General features: G+C 39.8%; 1 protein-coding gene and 1 long non-coding RNA gene across 6 annotated transcripts in view; one reads left to right on the forward strand and one right to left on the reverse strand.

Annotated features, from left to right (window-relative positions):
* Positions 1 to 19,521, forward strand: part of LOC149917793 (uncharacterized) — a 53,511-nt gene that overhangs the window by 7,005 nt on the left and 26,985 nt on the right. The window lies entirely within an intron of this gene.
* PAMR1 (peptidase domain containing associated with muscle regeneration 1) overlaps positions 1 to 19,521 on the reverse strand; it is a 53,900-nt gene that overhangs the window by 4,069 nt on the left and 30,310 nt on the right. For 4 of the 5 annotated variants that reach the window (XM_090140789.1, XM_090140786.1, XM_090140787.1 and 1 more), the window contains 3 exons: positions 6,169 to 6,339; positions 3,392 to 3,604; positions 1,716 to 1,782 (listed from right to left, as the gene is read on the reverse strand). In XM_090140789.1, coding sequence (XP_089996915.1) covers positions 1,716 to 1,782; positions 3,392 to 3,604; positions 6,169 to 6,339 — 451 coding nt within the window. The remainder of the gene's footprint in view (positions 1 to 1,715; positions 1,783 to 3,391; positions 3,605 to 6,168; positions 6,340 to 19,521) is intronic. The other variant, XM_090140788.1, reaches the window with a different exon arrangement.

Raw genomic sequence — 19,521 nt, forward strand, 5'->3', positions numbered from 1 at the left:
CTTCTATATGTGCGTATGTTTATAACTGTAATATGTTTATAATTTGTATAACTGCTTATATTGCTACTTGTATCCTTTTTTTTTTTTCCATTTTTTTTTTTCATTTTACAGTTTCTGGATTATATCCAGTTGCCTCTAAATGTGGAATAGTTGCTTTTTTTTTTACAAAAGGTCTGAAATACTCTGGTTTTAAACAGGGAAATTACACTAGAAGTTGGTGTTACCATAATTAATTCTCACTAGAGAGGAGTTAGGCACATCTTTTCTCTAGTGAACATTTTAATAGGCAGTATTAGGAATCGATTCAGATTAAATCGTGTTGATAAAGTTGCTTGACTTAGCAATTAACAGAGATAATTACCTCACCACAGAGATTTCATAATTGCAATAATCACTACGCTTCCATTTTGAAATCGTACTGATTAGCTGAGACATGACATATAATTAAAGAAATAAATAGATGCATCAGCCTGGATATGGACCATAAGCTTGATGACAGTAATACTCAAATCTTCATCACTTAGGACATATCCCTTGCTCTAACGGTTAAAAGCACATCTGCACACAAAAACAAAAATAAGCAATAAATTAATTTCCCTTGCTATTTCCAGAGTTGTCTGTGTCCAGAAAAAGCCATAAGAATGCTTTTTTACATGGAAATTCCATTTTTGGTCCAAGAGAGACTGCCTCCATCATATAGAATTTGTGAGTAGGCAGCACTGAGAGAAAGAAAAGTTATTAAGAACAAGAGCAACCACAAGCTTCTTGTCCTTTGGAAGAAGGATGAGAGCTGCTGTGGTAACCCTAAGTCTGCCTGGTTCCATTTCCATCTGTTGTGACCCTGCAATGTTGCATTATCCACACTTGGCCTTATGTATGAAGTGTAGAACATGCTTCAGGGCATAAAACCAGTTCATACACATGAGATGCCATCACAATGCCATGCAGATGGGAGAATGGATGCACTCTGATACAGCTTGCATTAATATCAGAAACATCTGCAATAAAAAGACCTGTATTCAAAAGTGAGTCAAGAAATTCAAAGGAGAAAAATCTTTTGATGGCTCTGAGAGCCTCCTGATGTTGCCTCAGGAACATCTCTTCAACTCATACTCTATGGAGTATGGGAGACTATTTGGGGGAAGTGCATGCTTGCCTTGTTGCTAAAGTTTTCTTCAGGCATCTGCAACTGCGTCCAATCTTTCTTTTCCTTCCTCTCTTCCTACCTTGCTTCCTCCTCTTCCCCGTGCTCATCCCAAGCTAACTGTATCAATATCAACTGTGCTATGTTGCTTTGGGTGATGGAATGTAAGGGAGTCAGATTACATTGCCCTTTTTCTCCTTGAGCTCTCGTCACTCATTTCTTCTCTAAGGTGACACATTTTCATAGTTTAAGACACATTACTAGCTGGAGGGAACTGTTCCTTAGACTGTTCTTGCAGTCTGTTACAAGCTTGCAAGCCTAATTCTGGCATGGTCCAGTACTTCACACACTTCTAACTGTGCTTTTCTTTCTGGCTGCCTCCTGCAGCTTGCCATCCTATGCTCAATCAGATCTCCCTTCCCAGCAGCTCTCATTGCTTGGTTGTCAGTAGAGTTCACACAGAGCACTTCACAGGACTGGTTGCTCAATCAGGCTAAGACACATAGGGTGAAAAGGAGGGAAAAGCAATCACATTTTTCTTAAAACTGTAGTTGAGGTGCTGTGTTCTCACCTTGACTGAACCTGCATCGGCAGCACTTTCTGTCTCACCAGGTCAGAGATCTTTGGCTCTCTGCAGGCTAGAAAAAATACAATGTTTCACAGTATTTTTCTACCTTCACAGCTCAACCATTATGGCTCATACTCATTTGCACCCCTTCCTCTTACTAAGAAGAGGGGACTGAATTAAGAAAAGAGGCAGCAAGTTACATGCATTAAAATAAGGCTAAGCCCTAAAACATAAAGCTTTAGTAAAATGCTATCCCACAGGTCTCTAGATCTATCCCATTTACAAACACAAGAGCAAATCAGCATTGTCAGCTATGGAAGATTTGTTTGCCAGTATGTCTGAATGCCAGAGTTACACCACCACAGCTGATGGTTATGAACCTGAACAAACCTTTGCAATAATGGAATTATAGAAAAAATGTTTCACTTTCATCTGTGTAGCCACATAGAGCTAATGCCAGTGAGTCAGTGCATGGAGAAAGGCTGCAAGATATTGCAGACATCTAAAAGCCTGTTTGCATGGACTCCATTTGGGAGGAGCTGGGGACTCAGAATCTGAGGATGACCAGAGAGTTACCTGAATATGCCTGCATATGCAGAAAATAATAGAAGCACAACTGAGGATTTCTAATTTTGTATATTCCATTAATTTGCTTTAAGATGAGGGTAAAATATTCAGCTCTATCACTTCAGATAACTCTGCTGGGATTTCCCTCCTGCTGCACAGAGCAGAAGAAATAGAATCTTATAGGATGTATCTCATCTGTATGTTTAAGCATTCATTTCTGTGGGATTTAACAAAATCTTGCTCTTTGTGGTTACTGTATATGTTAACCTTTATGTCATTATCAAAGTTAACATCAATAAAGAAGCTTTCCACAAATGGAGATGATTATGTGCTTCAGGGAGAGAGTATTTCCATCTAAAATAACAGAATAAATCAAATTCCCCAGGGGACAGATATATTTCCTTATATTATCATTACTTCAGTTAACAACAACAACAAAAAATCCATTAGAACATATTTCCAAAAATGCTTTGGGAAAATGAATTTGGCAGTTCCCCAGCCCCAATCCCTTCATCCATTCAGGGTTCCACACATGCTTACAGTAGCCCCAGGTCAACAGCATAATTCCCTTTCTAGCAAAGTATTTAAAGATGTGTTTCAATGTTTTTGATGAATGCAGATGGTTTAAGCACATCCTCAAGTGATTTTCTAAACCAGACATTCAAGGTTGCAATCTACAGTCTTGGTCTTATAAACTTTTACACTAAGGACTTGTCCCATTGACTTAAAAGGGTTGTTAGAGGAGAGCTGTTTCTTATCACGTGAAGTCTGATGAGGCAGTTATTTCTTTCTGCTTCAATTCCCTGCTGATTTTTGATAATGATCTTACACAAATTTCATCCTATAAAGAGGGTATTAAGGGTCTAGGGGAATATTCCTCTCCATCTTTAAAGATGGAAACATCTGCTGGAGTAACTGGCATCTTCCCTGGCTGAGTTTAGCAGCCAGTAAGAGCTGGCAAACTACCAATCTCAGTATCAGGTGTCAGTTAGAAAGTTTATTGTTAGGAAAAAATGATTCTCTGGCCAGTGTAAAATACACAAAAGAAAATCTAGTGAAAAACCAAAAAGCAGCTTTTGTGAGTTGTTGTAAAAAAAAAGATGATAAACTACCTTTAATACAGATTGGCTGTTTCCCTGACCATTCTCCATTGTCTTGGCAGGTCCTCTGTTCATTCCCACTAAGAACATAGGAGTTGTTACAAAAGAAAGCAATGACTGTGCCAATTTTTGCATAGCGTCCATTGAAGAGCCCAGTGTCTTCCACTACTCTACTGTAGCCATTGAGTGGGCCACCAGGATCTGAGCAGCTTTTTTCATCTAGAACTAACAGTAGGGGGAAAAACAGTAACCATTTTATGAAGTTCACAGCATTATTTTCATCCATCAGATTGCTTGACTTTTCATTCAGATGTTGCAATACAATACATGCTTCATACAAACGCCTCTCAATGACCCATCTGTCCCATAGTCCCAAAGACCCATCAGTCTTTGAAAAAAATCAAACATTAAAGAAGTGATGATAATACAGATGTGTGTTAATGGTACACATTTTGTCTTTGTTGAAAGCATAAGATTCTCAAATCCTTTAAAAGTCTTTAAAACTTGGCTGACAATGCTGAAGAAGAAACTTGACTTTACAGGATGTTAACATCCTGTTGTCATTAACAGGACTAATTCAGAAACATAGAAGTATGCACTTAAGCAATTTGCACAAAACAAGCCCCTGGCATCCTTTTCCCATTTCTACACTTTCAGTACTCCACAGGTCTTGGATACTAAAACTAGACTACTAAATTTTGCTTTTATGTTTGGTTGCATTTTGGTCTCTTAGAGAGATCCCAATAATCCAGGAAAATAAAGGAATTTAAAGAGAACATATATATATTTTTACTGATACTAAAAGTTTAATGTGCAAATTCATAGGCACACTGCATATAAAACCTCTTTTACTTCCTCCTTCCCAATATTTCCCCCTTCTTTTTATTTGCTGTTTTTGTTTATTTTTTCTCACAATAAACTTAATTTTTTTGCCTAAATCTAGATGACAGCATTCCCTTTGTGATGGCTCACTTCAGAAAAGCACCAATGCATAACGAAACACTCAGGTATTTATTTAAATCTCTGTGTAATCAGCACAGCAGTAGTGAATAGGTACGGCCCTGACCTGTTCCTGTATCCTCATGTTTCCAGGGCCCAGCTCCACAAAGCATGTAAGCATGTAGTGAACTGTGGCAGTACAAGGTTCTATGAAGGGCATCTTCTCTTAATATGGAGCAGATAATTCAAATAAATGATATTTTCCAGCACTTTAACAACACTGGAATTTAGTATATGCACAAGGAACACTGGAATTTAGTATATGCTGAAGGTTATATATGTACTTAAATACTTTTCTACAAGTCATACTGGGAAAAAAAACAAGGAGAGCTGGACTAAGCTCCCTTTCTAAGCTGGGAGAAAGGGAAAAGCCAAGCCTCATGTCAGTGGGAAGTTTAGATGTTTAGGTTGTGGATGCCCTGTCCCAAGGGGTGTTTAAGGCCAGGTTGGATGGGGCTGTGGGCAATCTGATCTAGTACTTGATCTAGTGACTGGCCTGTGGTGGGGGGGTTGGAACTTGATGATCCTTGAGGTCTCTTCCAACCCAAGTCTTTCTATGATTCTACAATTGTGTGATTCTATGATGCTATGATTCTCATTGCCTTTTCATTTGGATCTGTCTTTTTCCTGTGTACCTCACAGGCTATATGAACCATAGCTGACTTGTAATTTGACAGTAGCTAAAGATTGCAGGAATACACCCACAGTATAATGCTTTATTTGCAAACCAGTTTCTGTACTGATACCTAGCCTAGAGGCCTCTTGTGATGAGCAGAGCATAGGTTTCCAAATGTACCTAAGCCAATGAAAGACTTCTCTTATTTCACTAACTTGAATCATAATTCTCTTCTGCCATCAGCTCAAGGTTTTTTCTGATAGATTAAAAATAATGAGAAAACATCTGGGAAGAAGAAACCCAAATCACACCACCAACACTTCAGTAACAGCCAAGTCTAAAGATAGATGTTTCACTAGATCTTTAGCCAGAGACATCGTGCATCAGGAACCTACTGCATTTATTGCAATTGGAGGTGTGCTCTTTAGATAAAAGAATGCCTTTGCTTGTTTATCATATGAACTTATATACAGCTGTTTCACAACACTCTCCACAAAATTTGCATTATTTGCCATTGCACACTTGTGAAAGTGCTATTCAAATTGATATGAAGTGTTCTGGAATATGGAAATAAAATTGTGCAATATGAAACAGCTGAACTAAAATTAATCTCTTTGGAAGTGAAGAAGGGACTTGGGATTTCACAGATGGATCAATATGAATGGTAGATCTGCCATAGGCATGTGAACTTGCACAGCAATAATGAATAGAAGTTTCTCTTTTAATAGTTTTTGCTTAGGACAGGAATGCTGTTGACATAAGAGTCTATTCTTCATGCAATAAGCCCCAATCACTCCACAGAGAGCACCACACTTCTGCAGAGAAGATAGCAAAGGTACATAGCAATGGAAGTAGCTATTCATTGATGCACAAAGTCCCTCATTTGATTTTGGTTCTAGAAATTTTGTTTGTGTGTAAGGAGGATACATACTTTCGAGGAGATTATTTTTCAGTCGTTTGATTTCAGTTAGACCTTTTGATTAGCAAGTCTTAAGGGCTTGGGCTTCAGCAGAGTGAAATAAGAATTCTTACTGCTTCTTAAAGGTGGGATGACATAGAACATCATGCTAAGCCATGGATCTACCAAATTTCAAGTGAGATTTGCATATTCTAGCTTAATGTGAATACCATGTCTGAAACATTTGATAGGAATCAAAACTTAAAGTGACCTTACCACATTCGGGATGATGTGTTGACCAAATCCCATCAAGCTGACAGTAGGCAACACGGCTGCCTTTTAAACTGTAACCTGCGTTGCACTTGAAGTAAACCTGGGCCCCGTATTTAAAGTCATCTCCTTCCACAATACCATGAGCGGGAGCACCTGGAGTCCTACACATCACCACTGACAGTTCAGATATTTCAAAAAAATCCACTTTATTACAAAAACAGGACTGTGTTAGGATGATTCTTTAGAACATAGAAAAACCAATTAAAATGGGCAGGAGTAAAAATTGCAAGACAAAATTACAAAAATTTCAGAGAGTTGTTTAAACCTCAGTTCTACACACACTTACATATATGTAACTTTTCCAAACATCCCTAGACCCGTTCAGTTCAAAGGGATTACTCAAATGATCATATGCATAAGTGTGTGTTGTACTGTTACAGCTTTCATTTGCTTAAAATACTGTCTTTCCTCCTAAGGAGAGACTTTGAATTAAGTACCATGCATGGTCAACAGAAAACTTAGGTTCTTAAAAGCCTTATATTGAAATTCTTTCAAATTTTCAAACTCTTCTTTTCAAGTTTATATATTTCTTGAGATAACTTCACTGAAATAGAAAAGCATCGTTGTTTGTACAGATCAAACATTATCATAATGACATTAAAAAGGTACCTTGATATTTACCAAACTGTGATATTTATCCTTTCCACAGGGTTGCTCTATTGGGAAAATACCAAAAGACAGTGGGGTATTTGTCTACTGCAAGTAGCAAATACTAAACATCCTAAACAAGATTTCTCTGAGACATCTAGTTAGCCATACTAAATCAGACTGAAGCTCCATCCAGCACAGAATTCTGCCTTCAATGGCAGCAAATAGCAGATCTGTAAAAATAATATAAAAACAGAGCAAGCATATAGAATGCTTTCCTGACATAATCTAGGAGCATTTAGCGATTCAAGGCTCAAAATACAGTGGTATCTTTGGCATAACATACTCTGGGGACTTTTTTAATGTTAATTTGTGTTTTCCAAAATCAGCTACACACTTGGTGTCATATGCTGTGGCAGTGAGTCCTGCAGAGTAAGCGTAGTGTGAAAAATGCACTGCCTTCATGAGTTTGGTTTTCAGCTTGCCACCTGATAACTTCATTTGATGCTCTATTTTCTCCATTATCAGAGACAAAGAACGCCCTTCTGCAAATTACTTTTCAGTACCAATTTTCTGCATTAATGGAGAAATAAAAAATTAAATGTAGGAAATGCAGGTTCCAGTGTGTACACAGTTGCCCATCTCTTTGAGTGTCTCTGACTTTGCCCGGACATTCACTGTGGAAAACTGCAGAAGAAGGGATTCTGTGCAAGATGTAGCTATGCATATGAGTTTTTCACCCAGACGCTGCATCTCTCTACTGAAGGTAGAATGCTACCTTCAGGTACATTCTTCTTCAACATTCAGGTGAATGCTACCAAGTTCATCTCTGCTTTATGTTTTTAGAATTTGACTTCTTTTTGTGTTTTGCCTTGTAGCTACTGGATCTGGACACACAAAGAATGTCGCTTACAGCCAAATTGTGATCCTTACATTTGCAGAGGAAAAACTCTTCTAAGGCCTCAGGCCTGTAATCCTTACTCAGAACACACATGACTGCATCTATTTATAATGGAGCACAGACTATTCAATTATTCACATACAGAAGAGATTCTTGAGTGAGTAACTGTTCTAAAGCAGTAGTACTCCCAAGAACAAGGCACCATAGAAACTCCTCTCATTTTATGGATTACTACAGACATCAAACAATGATTTGGCAGAATCATTTGTGCACTACTAAGCACAAGCCTTGGAAAGAAAAACTGTCTAACATGTAAGCATTAGAGAGGGGCTCTGACTCACTACTCCAAATCAAAACACATCCAGTTAAAGGAGCTCAACATTTTTTCTTAATGAGTGATCTGCATCAGTATCATCTTCTGCATAAGAATGACAAGAATTCAACAAAATTAATTTCTAGCACATGATATTTTTCATATGAAATACAGTCACTCATATATACGTGTATACACAGGCACATATATAAATGAAAGGGAAATAATAGGAGCATAGATTTTAAACCCTCAGAAAGCTCGTCATTCCAGTCACGATCTTTGTATTCCCAGTCACTTCTTCATATCTGTCTCTGGACATCAATTCATTGCACCACATTTCTATTTCTCTTTTTCAGTACAAAGTCTCACTCAGCTTGTCAAATGAAAAAAAAAGGTTATTAGAAACATCTGTACAACATTTGGAGTACTCCTTTTTATCAGAAATACAGGTTTTGCTTCTATTCTAGTACAGCTCTGCCAAACAAATCTTTTGGTGCTTTTGTATTCTACGTCCATCCTGGAAAAATCTTACCCAAGCTTCACTTACTTTTAACCCAGAAACTGAGAGTATTTGTTCTTGTTCTGTCTCCTAAGTGATTAAGATATTCCGTTCCTAGCCCTTGTGATTTGCTCTGCTTGCCAGACTTTCTGTAGAGTTCCACGGTGCCAACGTTACCCAGCTGGAACAACTCTGGTTTTACTTATGAGATAAATTCAGCATTTTGTACACAGATGCATTTAGGAACTATGGCCTAAAGTAGAGGATATGGAGGCAGAAGGTCATGAGAACTAATCATAGCTAAAAAACTGCAGTCATGGGTAAATTGCTTCATTTGCTACATCGATCAAAAGAGAGCACCCCTTTCCTCACAAGGACGTTATAAGCATTAGTTCATATCCACTCGTGTCACAGAGTCACTGTGAGGTTTCTCTGATTGCAGAACAGCCAAGTATTCTTAACAGACATGGTGCTGCTGTTGCCCATGCCTCTATCTACTGGTTGTCTGTAATCGTAACACAGAATTCCCTGTGGTCTGTCCCAGTCTGTGAACTGCCACTGAAGGCACAGGTAATCACTTTATATTCTGTTTAGATAGTTATTTAAGCTCATTCTTTCTCTCTACAAGTTTAATACGGTTTTGAATCCTGAGATGTTCCCTGCATCTCTATTCCACAGCTGAGCTGCGTTTTCAGCTCTATTATCTGGCCTGAAAGACACACACAGTTGCTCTAGTATCTGCCTCTGCTGTTTTGAATTTGAGCTCTATATCTTTTTTCCCCCTTCAGTTTGGCTGAAAAATTACTTTACCAGTTGGTAATGGACAACAAAGTATGAAGGAGATTTCATGAAAGGTCTGCCAAAAAATGTCTGAGTAACTCAGAAAGTGTCTAAGCTGATGCCATTCTTTATGCCATCATACCTATATAGACTCTTTATTTCTAGAACTGTAGGGAAAAAATTGAGAAAATTCAGGGGAAGGTAAAACTAAAGTCAAGAAAAAATTAACTTGAGAAGAGATTAGGAGCTAAAAATGATTACTCTGGTCATGCAAAACTAAAAATTGCAATAGTCTAAGAGCTCAGACCAGGAAGGATGCAGCAAAACATCTAAAGGGTCTAAAGGAAAACAAAGAGGTATGTTTAGGCAGGATAAAATTAAGAACAGAATTATTAAGAAAAACTCTATAAAAGCCTCCTTGATAAATGCTCGAATGGCATAGTAAAAAATAAATAGAAATGATGTCTCTCAGCACTTGAAAACAGAAAATCCAGCTAGAAAAAAAAATGGAATAGATTTTGGAGAGAAAAGGCTGGCGCTACCAAACCCACTGTGAGCTCAGAGACTTCTTTAATTCTAATTTTTCCATGTATTGTTACACAGTGTTGTTCCTCAAAAGTTCCCTAACTAATCCATGCGGGTGTAAAGACAACCCTTGTCACTTTGGTGTTGTGTAGTAACTGCTGAGTCACGGCCTGAAACACTGATTGAGCACCTGGGGAAAGGACCCGGTCAGGCCTGGGAGCACAGGTGAAGGCAGTTCAGTTGTGTGACTGGAAGGGATGGAGCCTGGCTGCACCTCTCTTAGACCTCATTTAAGGCTGACTGCCACTGGGGTAGCATCTCTGGTTAGTGATCTCTCTTCTGTGGAGCTTCTATGGTGAGCCTACCGCTTCAGAGATTGGTGAGTACTTTTTCTTTGTAGTGCCTTTTTATTGTGCTTGTCCCTTTGTTTTTACATCTCCTTTATCACTGCTCTATTGTGTTGATTTTTCTGATTGTTACAGTGTATGAGACAACTAGTGGCCTGATAGAGCTCTGTACCATTCATAAGAAAGCAAAGTAGAAAGGTGTAAAACTTAGTGGCTAGAGACAGCTTCAGCAGAAATGCTGAACCATGACAACTGCTGTTAGGAATAAAAAGCAGAACTGTCTCAAGTGTCTATGTGGCAGCTCACAGATTTTCAGTAAAACTCATTACCGTTCTTGTCTCTTACTTTATGTCTTAGAAAACAGAAAAAAACTTTTGTCCCAAATGAAATATAAAAATGGTTCCATGTTTCATAGATAACTTTCTGCCTTCTGAGAAGAACTAGACTAGAGGAATGGAAAGTTCTTGAATTTTTAAGCAAATGTTCCATTATTAATAAAAAACAGCGCAAATTCCTCTTCCCTTTCAATTATGACTAGGAGACATTCCTCAGATCTGAATTATCTGCCATTTAGAAATAGTTTTCATGCTCATTTCATCACCAGTGAGATAAATTAGATGATCTCTAAGGCTACATTATTCTCTCTACAGTGTCCTTCAAGTATTGCCTGATAGAGCTATCATTTGTCCTTGTCCCAGGATCCTTTCATTAAATGAAAACCATTTTTCCTGCAGCCTTTTTCTCACCCACTTCCCCATTAAATAATATATACCCCCTCACATAAATCATATATTATCTCTAAATTTTGCACATCCTATTCAATAAAAGATTGCATACCTGAAATAAACCTTATTTCTCCTTGCTGTTACTAATGGAAGGTTTACATCTCCATTTTCTTCCTCCCTGGAAGACTGGGTGGAAGAGCTAGTAATTTTATGGGTTAGTCAGAGGATTTTTTTTTTTAATGCTGCTGCTAAATACATTGATTTTATTGCATATTCCCAAGTCAAAGTTCAATTTCAGGCTGATTTATGCTAATGTATATAGCACACTTTATTTTCTAGTGGTTTGGGGGGAAAAAAAATTGTATCACTTGTAGTATTGCTTTCATATAAGGTGTGCTGGCAGGCTCAACAGAGGCTTAACTCTGAAAATGGCCACATTTCTGCACTTGGTGATGAACTGGAGAGTATAGCACCTTGGATCCCTGCCATGTGTCTTCTGCTGCAAGGCAGCTACAGATCTGCTCTGGGACACAGTGCCATCGTTGTAGACAAAACCAGACCAGTACTGCCAGAGAAAGCCTGAACAGCATTTGGTATTTTGTCATGAGAAAGCCTAACTGCCATTCTTTTCTCCTGGGAATGGTACCATGACCCAGCATGCTGATAAAGGCCACAGCTGCCCCATAGCCAGAGAAGAGATACCCAGGGAACCTTAGCATTAGAACTTAGGATACTGAGCTTAGGGATTTCTGGCTCCACAGCAGTATGGCTGGCGAGGTGCACTGGAGCTGGAGATCATGGAAACCCTACAAATCACAGCCCCAAGATGTTGTTCCTGGAGGGACTATAACAAACAGAGGCTGAAATTAGAAGTTTTTTTTTTTTCCCTCTGATTAAATAATTTCTTTTAATTTCCAGCAGAAAACACAAATTACTTTGAGAAGTAAATTTACAAATACAAAATCCTTCTAATATTCATTTGAGTCATGAAATTTTATGATTTCTGCCTGTGGGCAGCCCTGTTGAAGTCAATAGTGATGACTCCCATCAGGTTTGGGGTTTTGGTTTTTTTTGCTTAAAAGACTCTGATTTGAGCAAAATCTTTTTCTTGGTTTAACTTCTGTCATGAGAGCAAGTCTGCCTACTTGAGTATCATTCTATAGCTGTTCATGAAGTTCATAGTCTTTGTATTTCTGAATTTTAAATGTCTGCATTTCACTGCGGAAGCTGTAGCACAGAAATGTGATTTAGCAGAAGGCAAACAGTGAGTGAGTGGTAGAGCTAGGAGAAGAGCTGTTATCTCCTGATACTGCTACTAAATTTGCCAGTAAACTGACCCAGCTTTGTGCAGAAATCAACATTAAATAACTATACCATTACATAATCCTACACATTGCTCTCAGTAGTGCTGTTTTGCACCGAGGTGATGGAGCCAATGTGGGAGCAGATAGCTCTGTGATGAACACAAAGCACTGAAGTTATGGAGAACCACCTGCAAGCAGCCTAGCAGTTACTGTGGGGTAGCAGGATGCCCTTCTTTGCGCATCAAAGTGTTGCCCTCAGTCTTTTAAGGAATTTCTTTCTGTTTGGCCACATACTGAATCAACAGGGCCATTCCACTTTTGTATTTCTGTAATTAGTCTGTTTTAAATCTTTCACTTTGCAATGCCCTGTACATGAGAAGCTTTTCAGAATTCAGACTTAAAAAAAATATGTCACTTTCACTCATGGCTTATTTTTTAGTTTAGGCTCTTGAGCTCTGAGTTCATCATAAGTCTCTGACACCATTTATCCTTACACTTATCCCTTCCGACCTGAGTGCACACCCACATGTGAGGATGCCCCAGGTTCTTACAGGGTTTGCTGCCAGAGAAGATGTGATGTGGGGGAGGATTCAGATGGCTCTTTTCAGACATCATCCCTCTGCAGCTTGGCATAGAAGTCCAGAGATGGCTAATGCCTAACACATAAGCCCACAGATACTAACTTTAGCCAAAAGCATAAGGATGCTGGCTGTCAAAATGTTTGTGGAACAGCTGTGTCCTCATGGGGTGGGAATAAGAAGAGGGAATTCTGGAGGCTGTGACTCAGACTGCTCAGAATTCCTATTTTATTTCTCCTTATAAGCAGTCAGCAGGACATTCAGTCAAGTAAATGACTTTGGCAGTGGGTTTGATGAAATAGCCACCTCTGTGTGTCACACTGTAAGGAGAGAACCTGCTTCCGCATTCATGCTTTAGGAGTCCCAACTTCCTGCTCTGGCTCCTTTCTGACTTCAAAGCTCTCTGCAGGCTGGGATCATGGGCACTGTAAGCCTGTTGATGGCCATATTGGGTACCTGAGGTCCTGAAGCTGGATGCTGCCACCATAGTCCTTGGGGCAGAAAGGTGCTGTTGCTGATGGATAATTTCATGCAGGCCTCACGCCAAGTGACCGACATGAGAAACCTGCTCTGACTAGCACCACACAGAGCAAGCAGTGTCAGTTGTGGTGGGGATGTCCTTCTTTCTGTGACCCTGAAGACACCCTTTTGGAGCTGTAATCATTTCAGCTTTGTTCCTATGTGGAGCTCCACACAGAGAGAGAGCCCGGCACCTTCTTATGCTCTCAAGGTCGACTCTCAGCTCCAGCTCTCCTGAATAAATGGTAACAGACACTTGAGGGATCTCCCATAAGGACATTTCCTCTCTTTCCACTGCTTTTTGAAAGCTCCCACCTCTCCCACACTGGAGATGATTGCTAAGTAGGAAGCCACGTATTGACAAGCAGCTCAGCTGTTCTCCTCTAGACTCTGGTAAGAGTTGGATGTGAATGACAGCAGACAAGGCTCAAAAAAAAAAAAGCACTGGATGAGTAATGTGGATTCTTCCCTCAAAATGCCCCCCTTGTGTTGCATTAGCTGTCATTCAGCTTGCTAGCCAGCAAGAATTTTGGATTAACTCTCTCTGTCCTTCCTCTTGTGTTTCAAAAAAGAGAAAACTGTCTGCCTGCCACTGTGGCTCTTTAATGACACTTTCTCTCAGTTCCATGCCCAGCTCCAGCTGCATCTCATGCAGAAATACTGAGATGACAATTTACCACAATAATTATTGATCCTGGAAGCTCAAAATTTCCTCTCACTGTTGATCTTTGCCAGTCTTGACATTAATCCTGGAAGTGTCAAAGTAAATCATGACAAGAGCAGCTCATCAGCTAACTCCAAGTACTAGAGATTGTAGATTTCCAGTCCTACTTTCTGGGCCTCTTCACTTTTGCAGCATTTCCACCAGCTAGGAATAATTGCACAAAACTATGACATAATCCCTACTGAAATTCAAATCTTTTCATTCCCTTCCAGCCAATTGGAACTCAACCCTGATGTTTTCCAGCTCCCTGCTTCTGTGAATGAGACAGTATCCATGTGAAAATATGCTTGGATCACCCACTGTGATTTATTCATCCAGAGGCAATTTGGAGGTTGTTCCTTACAATTAGCCACTTGATCTTTATCAGCATTGTTCACAGCCCTTAGAAAGTTGTGTTTCTGGATACAACCTTTCCGGTACTCAGATGGCCTATTTAATTATACAACTGGACCTGTTTGTGCATGGAATACTGGAGCAAGGACTGAGCAAGTCCTAATGATCTTCAGAATACGCTTTCTATATATTAGTTCTTGCTGATAATAGAGAATACGTTCCCCAGTGTGTCTTTTGGAAAACATAGTGATATCATACTGCAGGGGAGAACACCATCTGCTCGTAGGAAAGATTGTAGGGCTGCGAAGAAGCTGATACACTCATTATATTGAATTACAAAGGAGAGTAAATCATCTTAAGGTGTTTCATTTTGGAGACGTCAGCTTTCCAGATAAGCAGGGACAAGCCTAGGCAATGCTGGATGAGAAAGAAATTCATGTTGCTTTGAAACTATCTTTGTGAACATGCATTAGCTATAACAGGAAAACAACACTTCATGGTGTAGATGCACTCTGTTGTAGCTGACAGCATAGTGCATTTAGCCTTTTGCAGGGATCTAAGCTGGATTTCACACAGAAAAGACCTGGCATTGCCTGTTTAAGAGAAAGAGATCAAAATTATGAAGTGTTCAGATGAGGGTGTAGGGAAAAGGAAAATGAAAGGAATTAAAAAGCAGGAGAGTACTAAAGTAGTAGAAGGGGAATTTGATTGGCTGTGAAAAGCAGTTGCTGAGCTCTTGAAGTGTACAAAGAGGAGTGTGGGAGCTATAAGAAAGAGCGAGGGGGATACCATTTGTGTCATCATTCCTACCACCTGGGGCCATCCTGCTTCAGTAGTGTTTTGTATCAGCTGCAAACAGTGTGCAAGGCAGTGGAATCACGCCCATGAGTGCAACAAAGGGAAGCATGTGTAAGGTACCTGGCTCAGAGATGTTTGAGTGTAAAATCCTCAAGGAGAAACAAAGCCTTTCAGTGAACTTTGGGGGTGGGAAAAAGAGTGAAACTATCAGTGTTTCTGCATGCTGATTATTCCAGCAAGCTTTCAAAGTGGTTTTAAGGTTACTCCAATGCAGTGCAAGAACATGCAATCTGTACATTTGCAGCTAAGAAGCTATGAGCTGTGAATTAGTTCTCTTCGGAGAGAACAAGGAGCAGTTAGAGGCAGAGACCTCAAATCCATCATCTACTCTGGGTGTAATCTCTTCAGGCTCCAAGGAAATCAAAAGACACATGCCTTCCACCTCAGCTAGGAGGCAGAAAATATCTCCATCAGCAACTTACAGCTGTACACCAGCCTCTGTAGTCTGCAACTTTTGCAAAGGGTAGGGGAGACCCCGAAGTGTGATCAGTGGCACAATGCTTTATTTTTGGCTTGTTGCACAATTATTTTGTGTTGAAAAGCTTGTTTGTGGCACATGTTAGAGCAGACCTGGGAAGATGACTTTGTCTCCTAAGTGATTCACTGATGAATCAATGAGGAAAAGCATTTGTCCTGTTCAGAGTGGTATGAAGCTTGGATCAAACTGTCCTGTAACATCGATAGATCTTCTCACAAAGCAAGTCATACTAGGGAGAGTTATATGAATAGTTTTATTCTGAGGCATGTTAGTAGATAAAGGAAGATGGTCAGGACTGTTTTGGGGTGAGGGAAATGCAGATTTCCTATGAATTATCCTTGGATGGATTTAATCTCAGAAAAAACAACTTCAGATTGAGAAGATAGCAATGCCTGGAACTATGCCTTGGGCAGGATATCACATTCTTTGCCAGAAAGTTCTTTACCAATTATCCTTTTTGAAAAGCTTACAAAATTGGCTATTTAATAGACATTAAGAAAATAGTGAAGGGACAGGAAGAATTATCAATAAAGTCATTATCTTGTCTCTTTAACTCTTGTTATCAGCTGTAGCTACTCACTGGTGTTTCAAAACACTATAAAATATTATGAAATGAAGCGCTGCTAAATGGTATTTGCAACTTTCTCACAAACTGCACAACTTGCTCAATCCAAAAGTTGCATTGACAGAGCTGAAGGAAAGAGCAGTCCTAGGGACAAGCACTTTGCAGTCTGATTCACAGGCAGCATTTGATCATTTTGGACACTTGAAGTAATTTCCAACCTCAGCAAAGAACTGCATTCTTCTTTTAGGTGTTCCTGCCCTCCTGACAGGGCGTCTTGGCTGTTTGTTTAATGGGACCTGAGGAGCTTTAGCTGGCAGCTCAGTGAAGTAAGGTAACCCAAAATGGATGTTGGGTACCTGGTAAACACCAGGTATGTTTGTTGGTTTGGCAGTTGCTATGTAAATAGTTCTGACATCCTTCTAACCAAGGGAGAAAGCTGGAGGAAATATACTGACCTGAAAGGTGAGCCAGTGTCCTTTATGATTGCAGTAGTCATGTTTTCTCTGCAGGAGTATCTTACCCTGCCTGAACAAACTGCTCCTTCTGAACAGTGTCGCTCATAAAAAGCAGTTCTACTGAGTAATAGTGCTCAAGGCAACTGTACTGTCAAGCAGTGAAAGCCCCAGGAAAGTTCTGAAGGCAAGGAAACAATGGGAGTATCTTGCCTGTGTCCATGCTACAGCTTTGCAGTATGACAGGTTAAAGTGTCGTGCTGATTTAAGCTTTAGCCTGTTAACAAGTCTGCAAAACCTGGGAACTGATGCTTTCCAGTTAAAGGTTTTTTCTGGTGTATGGGTCTAAAGGAAGCTGAACCCCTGAATAATGATTGTGAAAAAGGCCAGTAGCCTTTACTCCTCAGCAGCTCCATGTACATATGTGTTTTGGCAGCAGGAGATGGTTTCTTATTTCCCATTCTAAACAGGCATGCCTGCAGGGAGCACGGGAGTAATGTGATAGAGAAACAGTGGCATTCCCCTTACTTTCTTGGCATAGCCACCAAAAAAAGCCAACTTGACAACAGTGGAGAAGAATTCTGTCCCCTTAAAAAAGTTGTAATAGCTATTTTCCACTGGAAAAAAAAATCCACTCTTAGAAAGCTGTACATCGTGTGTTCATGGTTAGGTGAGAATGCTAGAAACTTTCCCTATGTGCCTCATCCTAGAATCTACTGGGATTCAAACTCTGTCTAGGCTATGCCAAGTAGTGACAGCTGGGTTCATTTCTCCCACAGCAGAAGAAGGAGGCAGGGAATGGTGCAGTTTTAATACCTTCTCCCTGTTTAAAACATGAGTCGGTCAGCTAAGGGCAAGGGCATCCCTAAGAACCATCTCAAGTTGTAGTTTTGTAGGGCAGAGAAGGACGGAACGGGATTGTTTCAGCAGTAGGGAAGGGTCTGAAAGCTATATTCAGAGGCTGATTGGAACATGGTAAGGCCAGCCCTAGAAACATCAAAGGCTACAGCATGGAGTTAGTTCATACAGCTTAGCCAGCTGGATTAGACCCGTCATTAGGATGCAGAACAAAGCCTTTCTTCTTGGCAATAAGGAGCAAGAAACAGAATGAAAATGGAAATCGGTTCTGAGTCCTGAATTCCCTATTCAACATGAGATCCCTTATTTGCGTAGGAACTCTAGTTCTCCTGGCTTTGTTTGAAATAAAGGTAACAGGAAATTTCAGGGCAGGATGAGGTCAAGGTCTCTTGCTTTGGGGACAGCAGGCCCTGGGAGGACTCTTGAGCCAGAATGCCCTGTCCTAAGAGGAGAACAAGCAGAGGGGGAAAGCATTTGCTATGGGATACCAGGCTACTGTCTCCTCACAGCTGCATCCACAGCAGGCAAACTCAACACTGAGACTTTAGAAAAGGCCTTTCTAAGTTTGAGATGACCAAGCAGTTGTCACATTATACAGTGTCACTGATAGTCTGATACCTCAGCAGATGATTTAGTAGAGCACTGCGATCAGACCACTTGCTTGTTAGTTTTTCCCTAATATGTCTTTTGAGGAAGCTGCTGTTCTGTTTCAGAATGTTGCAGGCTGAGAGAATTTTTGGCACTTGCCACATCTGTGACTGCAGAATTATTTGCATTAAAATCCACAGAGGTCAGATAGAAAAGCCTGGCTTTGATCTCGGTTGTGTCAGCATGGCTCAGGGGTTGCTAGGAGGAGTGTGCAGGTATACTGCAAATTCAGCTTAAGATCAGGAAGAAGTCCAAGAATTTCAAGTAGGAGTCAAGTTTCTCTACTTACTGTATCATCCTAACAAAGCATTCCTATGTGTAAGAAGGTATTTGTTGCTTGTCATTAGGCTTTTTTCTTAGTACTTTGTTTTAGTAGAGAAGAAAGGAAAGATCTCACTCTATTAGTTAGCGTCTGTTTTACAATTTCTTATAGATGCTTTTTAAAAAAAAACAATCTTTAGAATGCAATCAGACATTTAAGCATTTCTTGACCTTAAGCATGACTGATTGAAATATTAATGGCTGCTAGAAAGAAATGTGCCTGCACTCCAGCTCACACTGTTGAAGCCTTTAGATCACTGTATTCCCTCAGACTGGAAACAAAGTCTTCTACTGTCTGCCACAGTAAAAGAGAGAAGAGAGCACTAGTAATCAGCAATCTGTACCTTTAATCATTTTATTAATATTGCAAATTGCAACTGACAGAACAATTAGGGCTGCATATTACCCCAGCTTGGAAAGCAGCTTGACCAATGTTGATGATCCTGTTAAAGAGATGGAATTTACTTTAACAGATGAAAAAACAGGTTCCTTGAGGTTTGTCGTTAGAGTGATTTCCATAAGTCTCACAGTGATTTCCACACCTCTAAAACTATGAATGAAAATTGATAAAAAGATAGACTTGCACCGGGACAATAAGGGGCTTAGAAGTTCTCAGTTTCTGTCATGAAATGTATATTGCTTGCTTTGTTTTACCTGGCCTCAACTCTTTCCTCAATGAGATAATCCCTCACTTTTCCCTCCTCCAAAGTGAACCTCTTGGATTTCTCTGACTAAAACTGTCATATCTCTCTGGCTACCTTCTGTTGCTCCACCTCAGATCTTCTACATCCACTTAACATCGGGGTCTCTAATTTTCTTCTCTCTTTTATCCATTTTTCTAATGGGATTTTACCTGACTTACTCCAAGAACACCAGCCTGAAAAAATCAGGCTCTCAGACTCCAAAGTCATATTCAGTACTCTGAAAGTGACCATTTTGTGACTGTTTTCTACAGAAATAACATTATTGCCTTGGTTTGA

Source organism: Phasianus colchicus, chromosome 5 (genome assembly GCF_987193195.1).
Source record: "Phasianus colchicus chromosome 5, bPhaCol1.hap1.1, whole genome shotgun sequence".
In the NCBI taxonomy this organism is placed as follows: Eukaryota; Metazoa; Chordata; class Aves; order Galliformes; family Phasianidae; genus Phasianus; species Phasianus colchicus.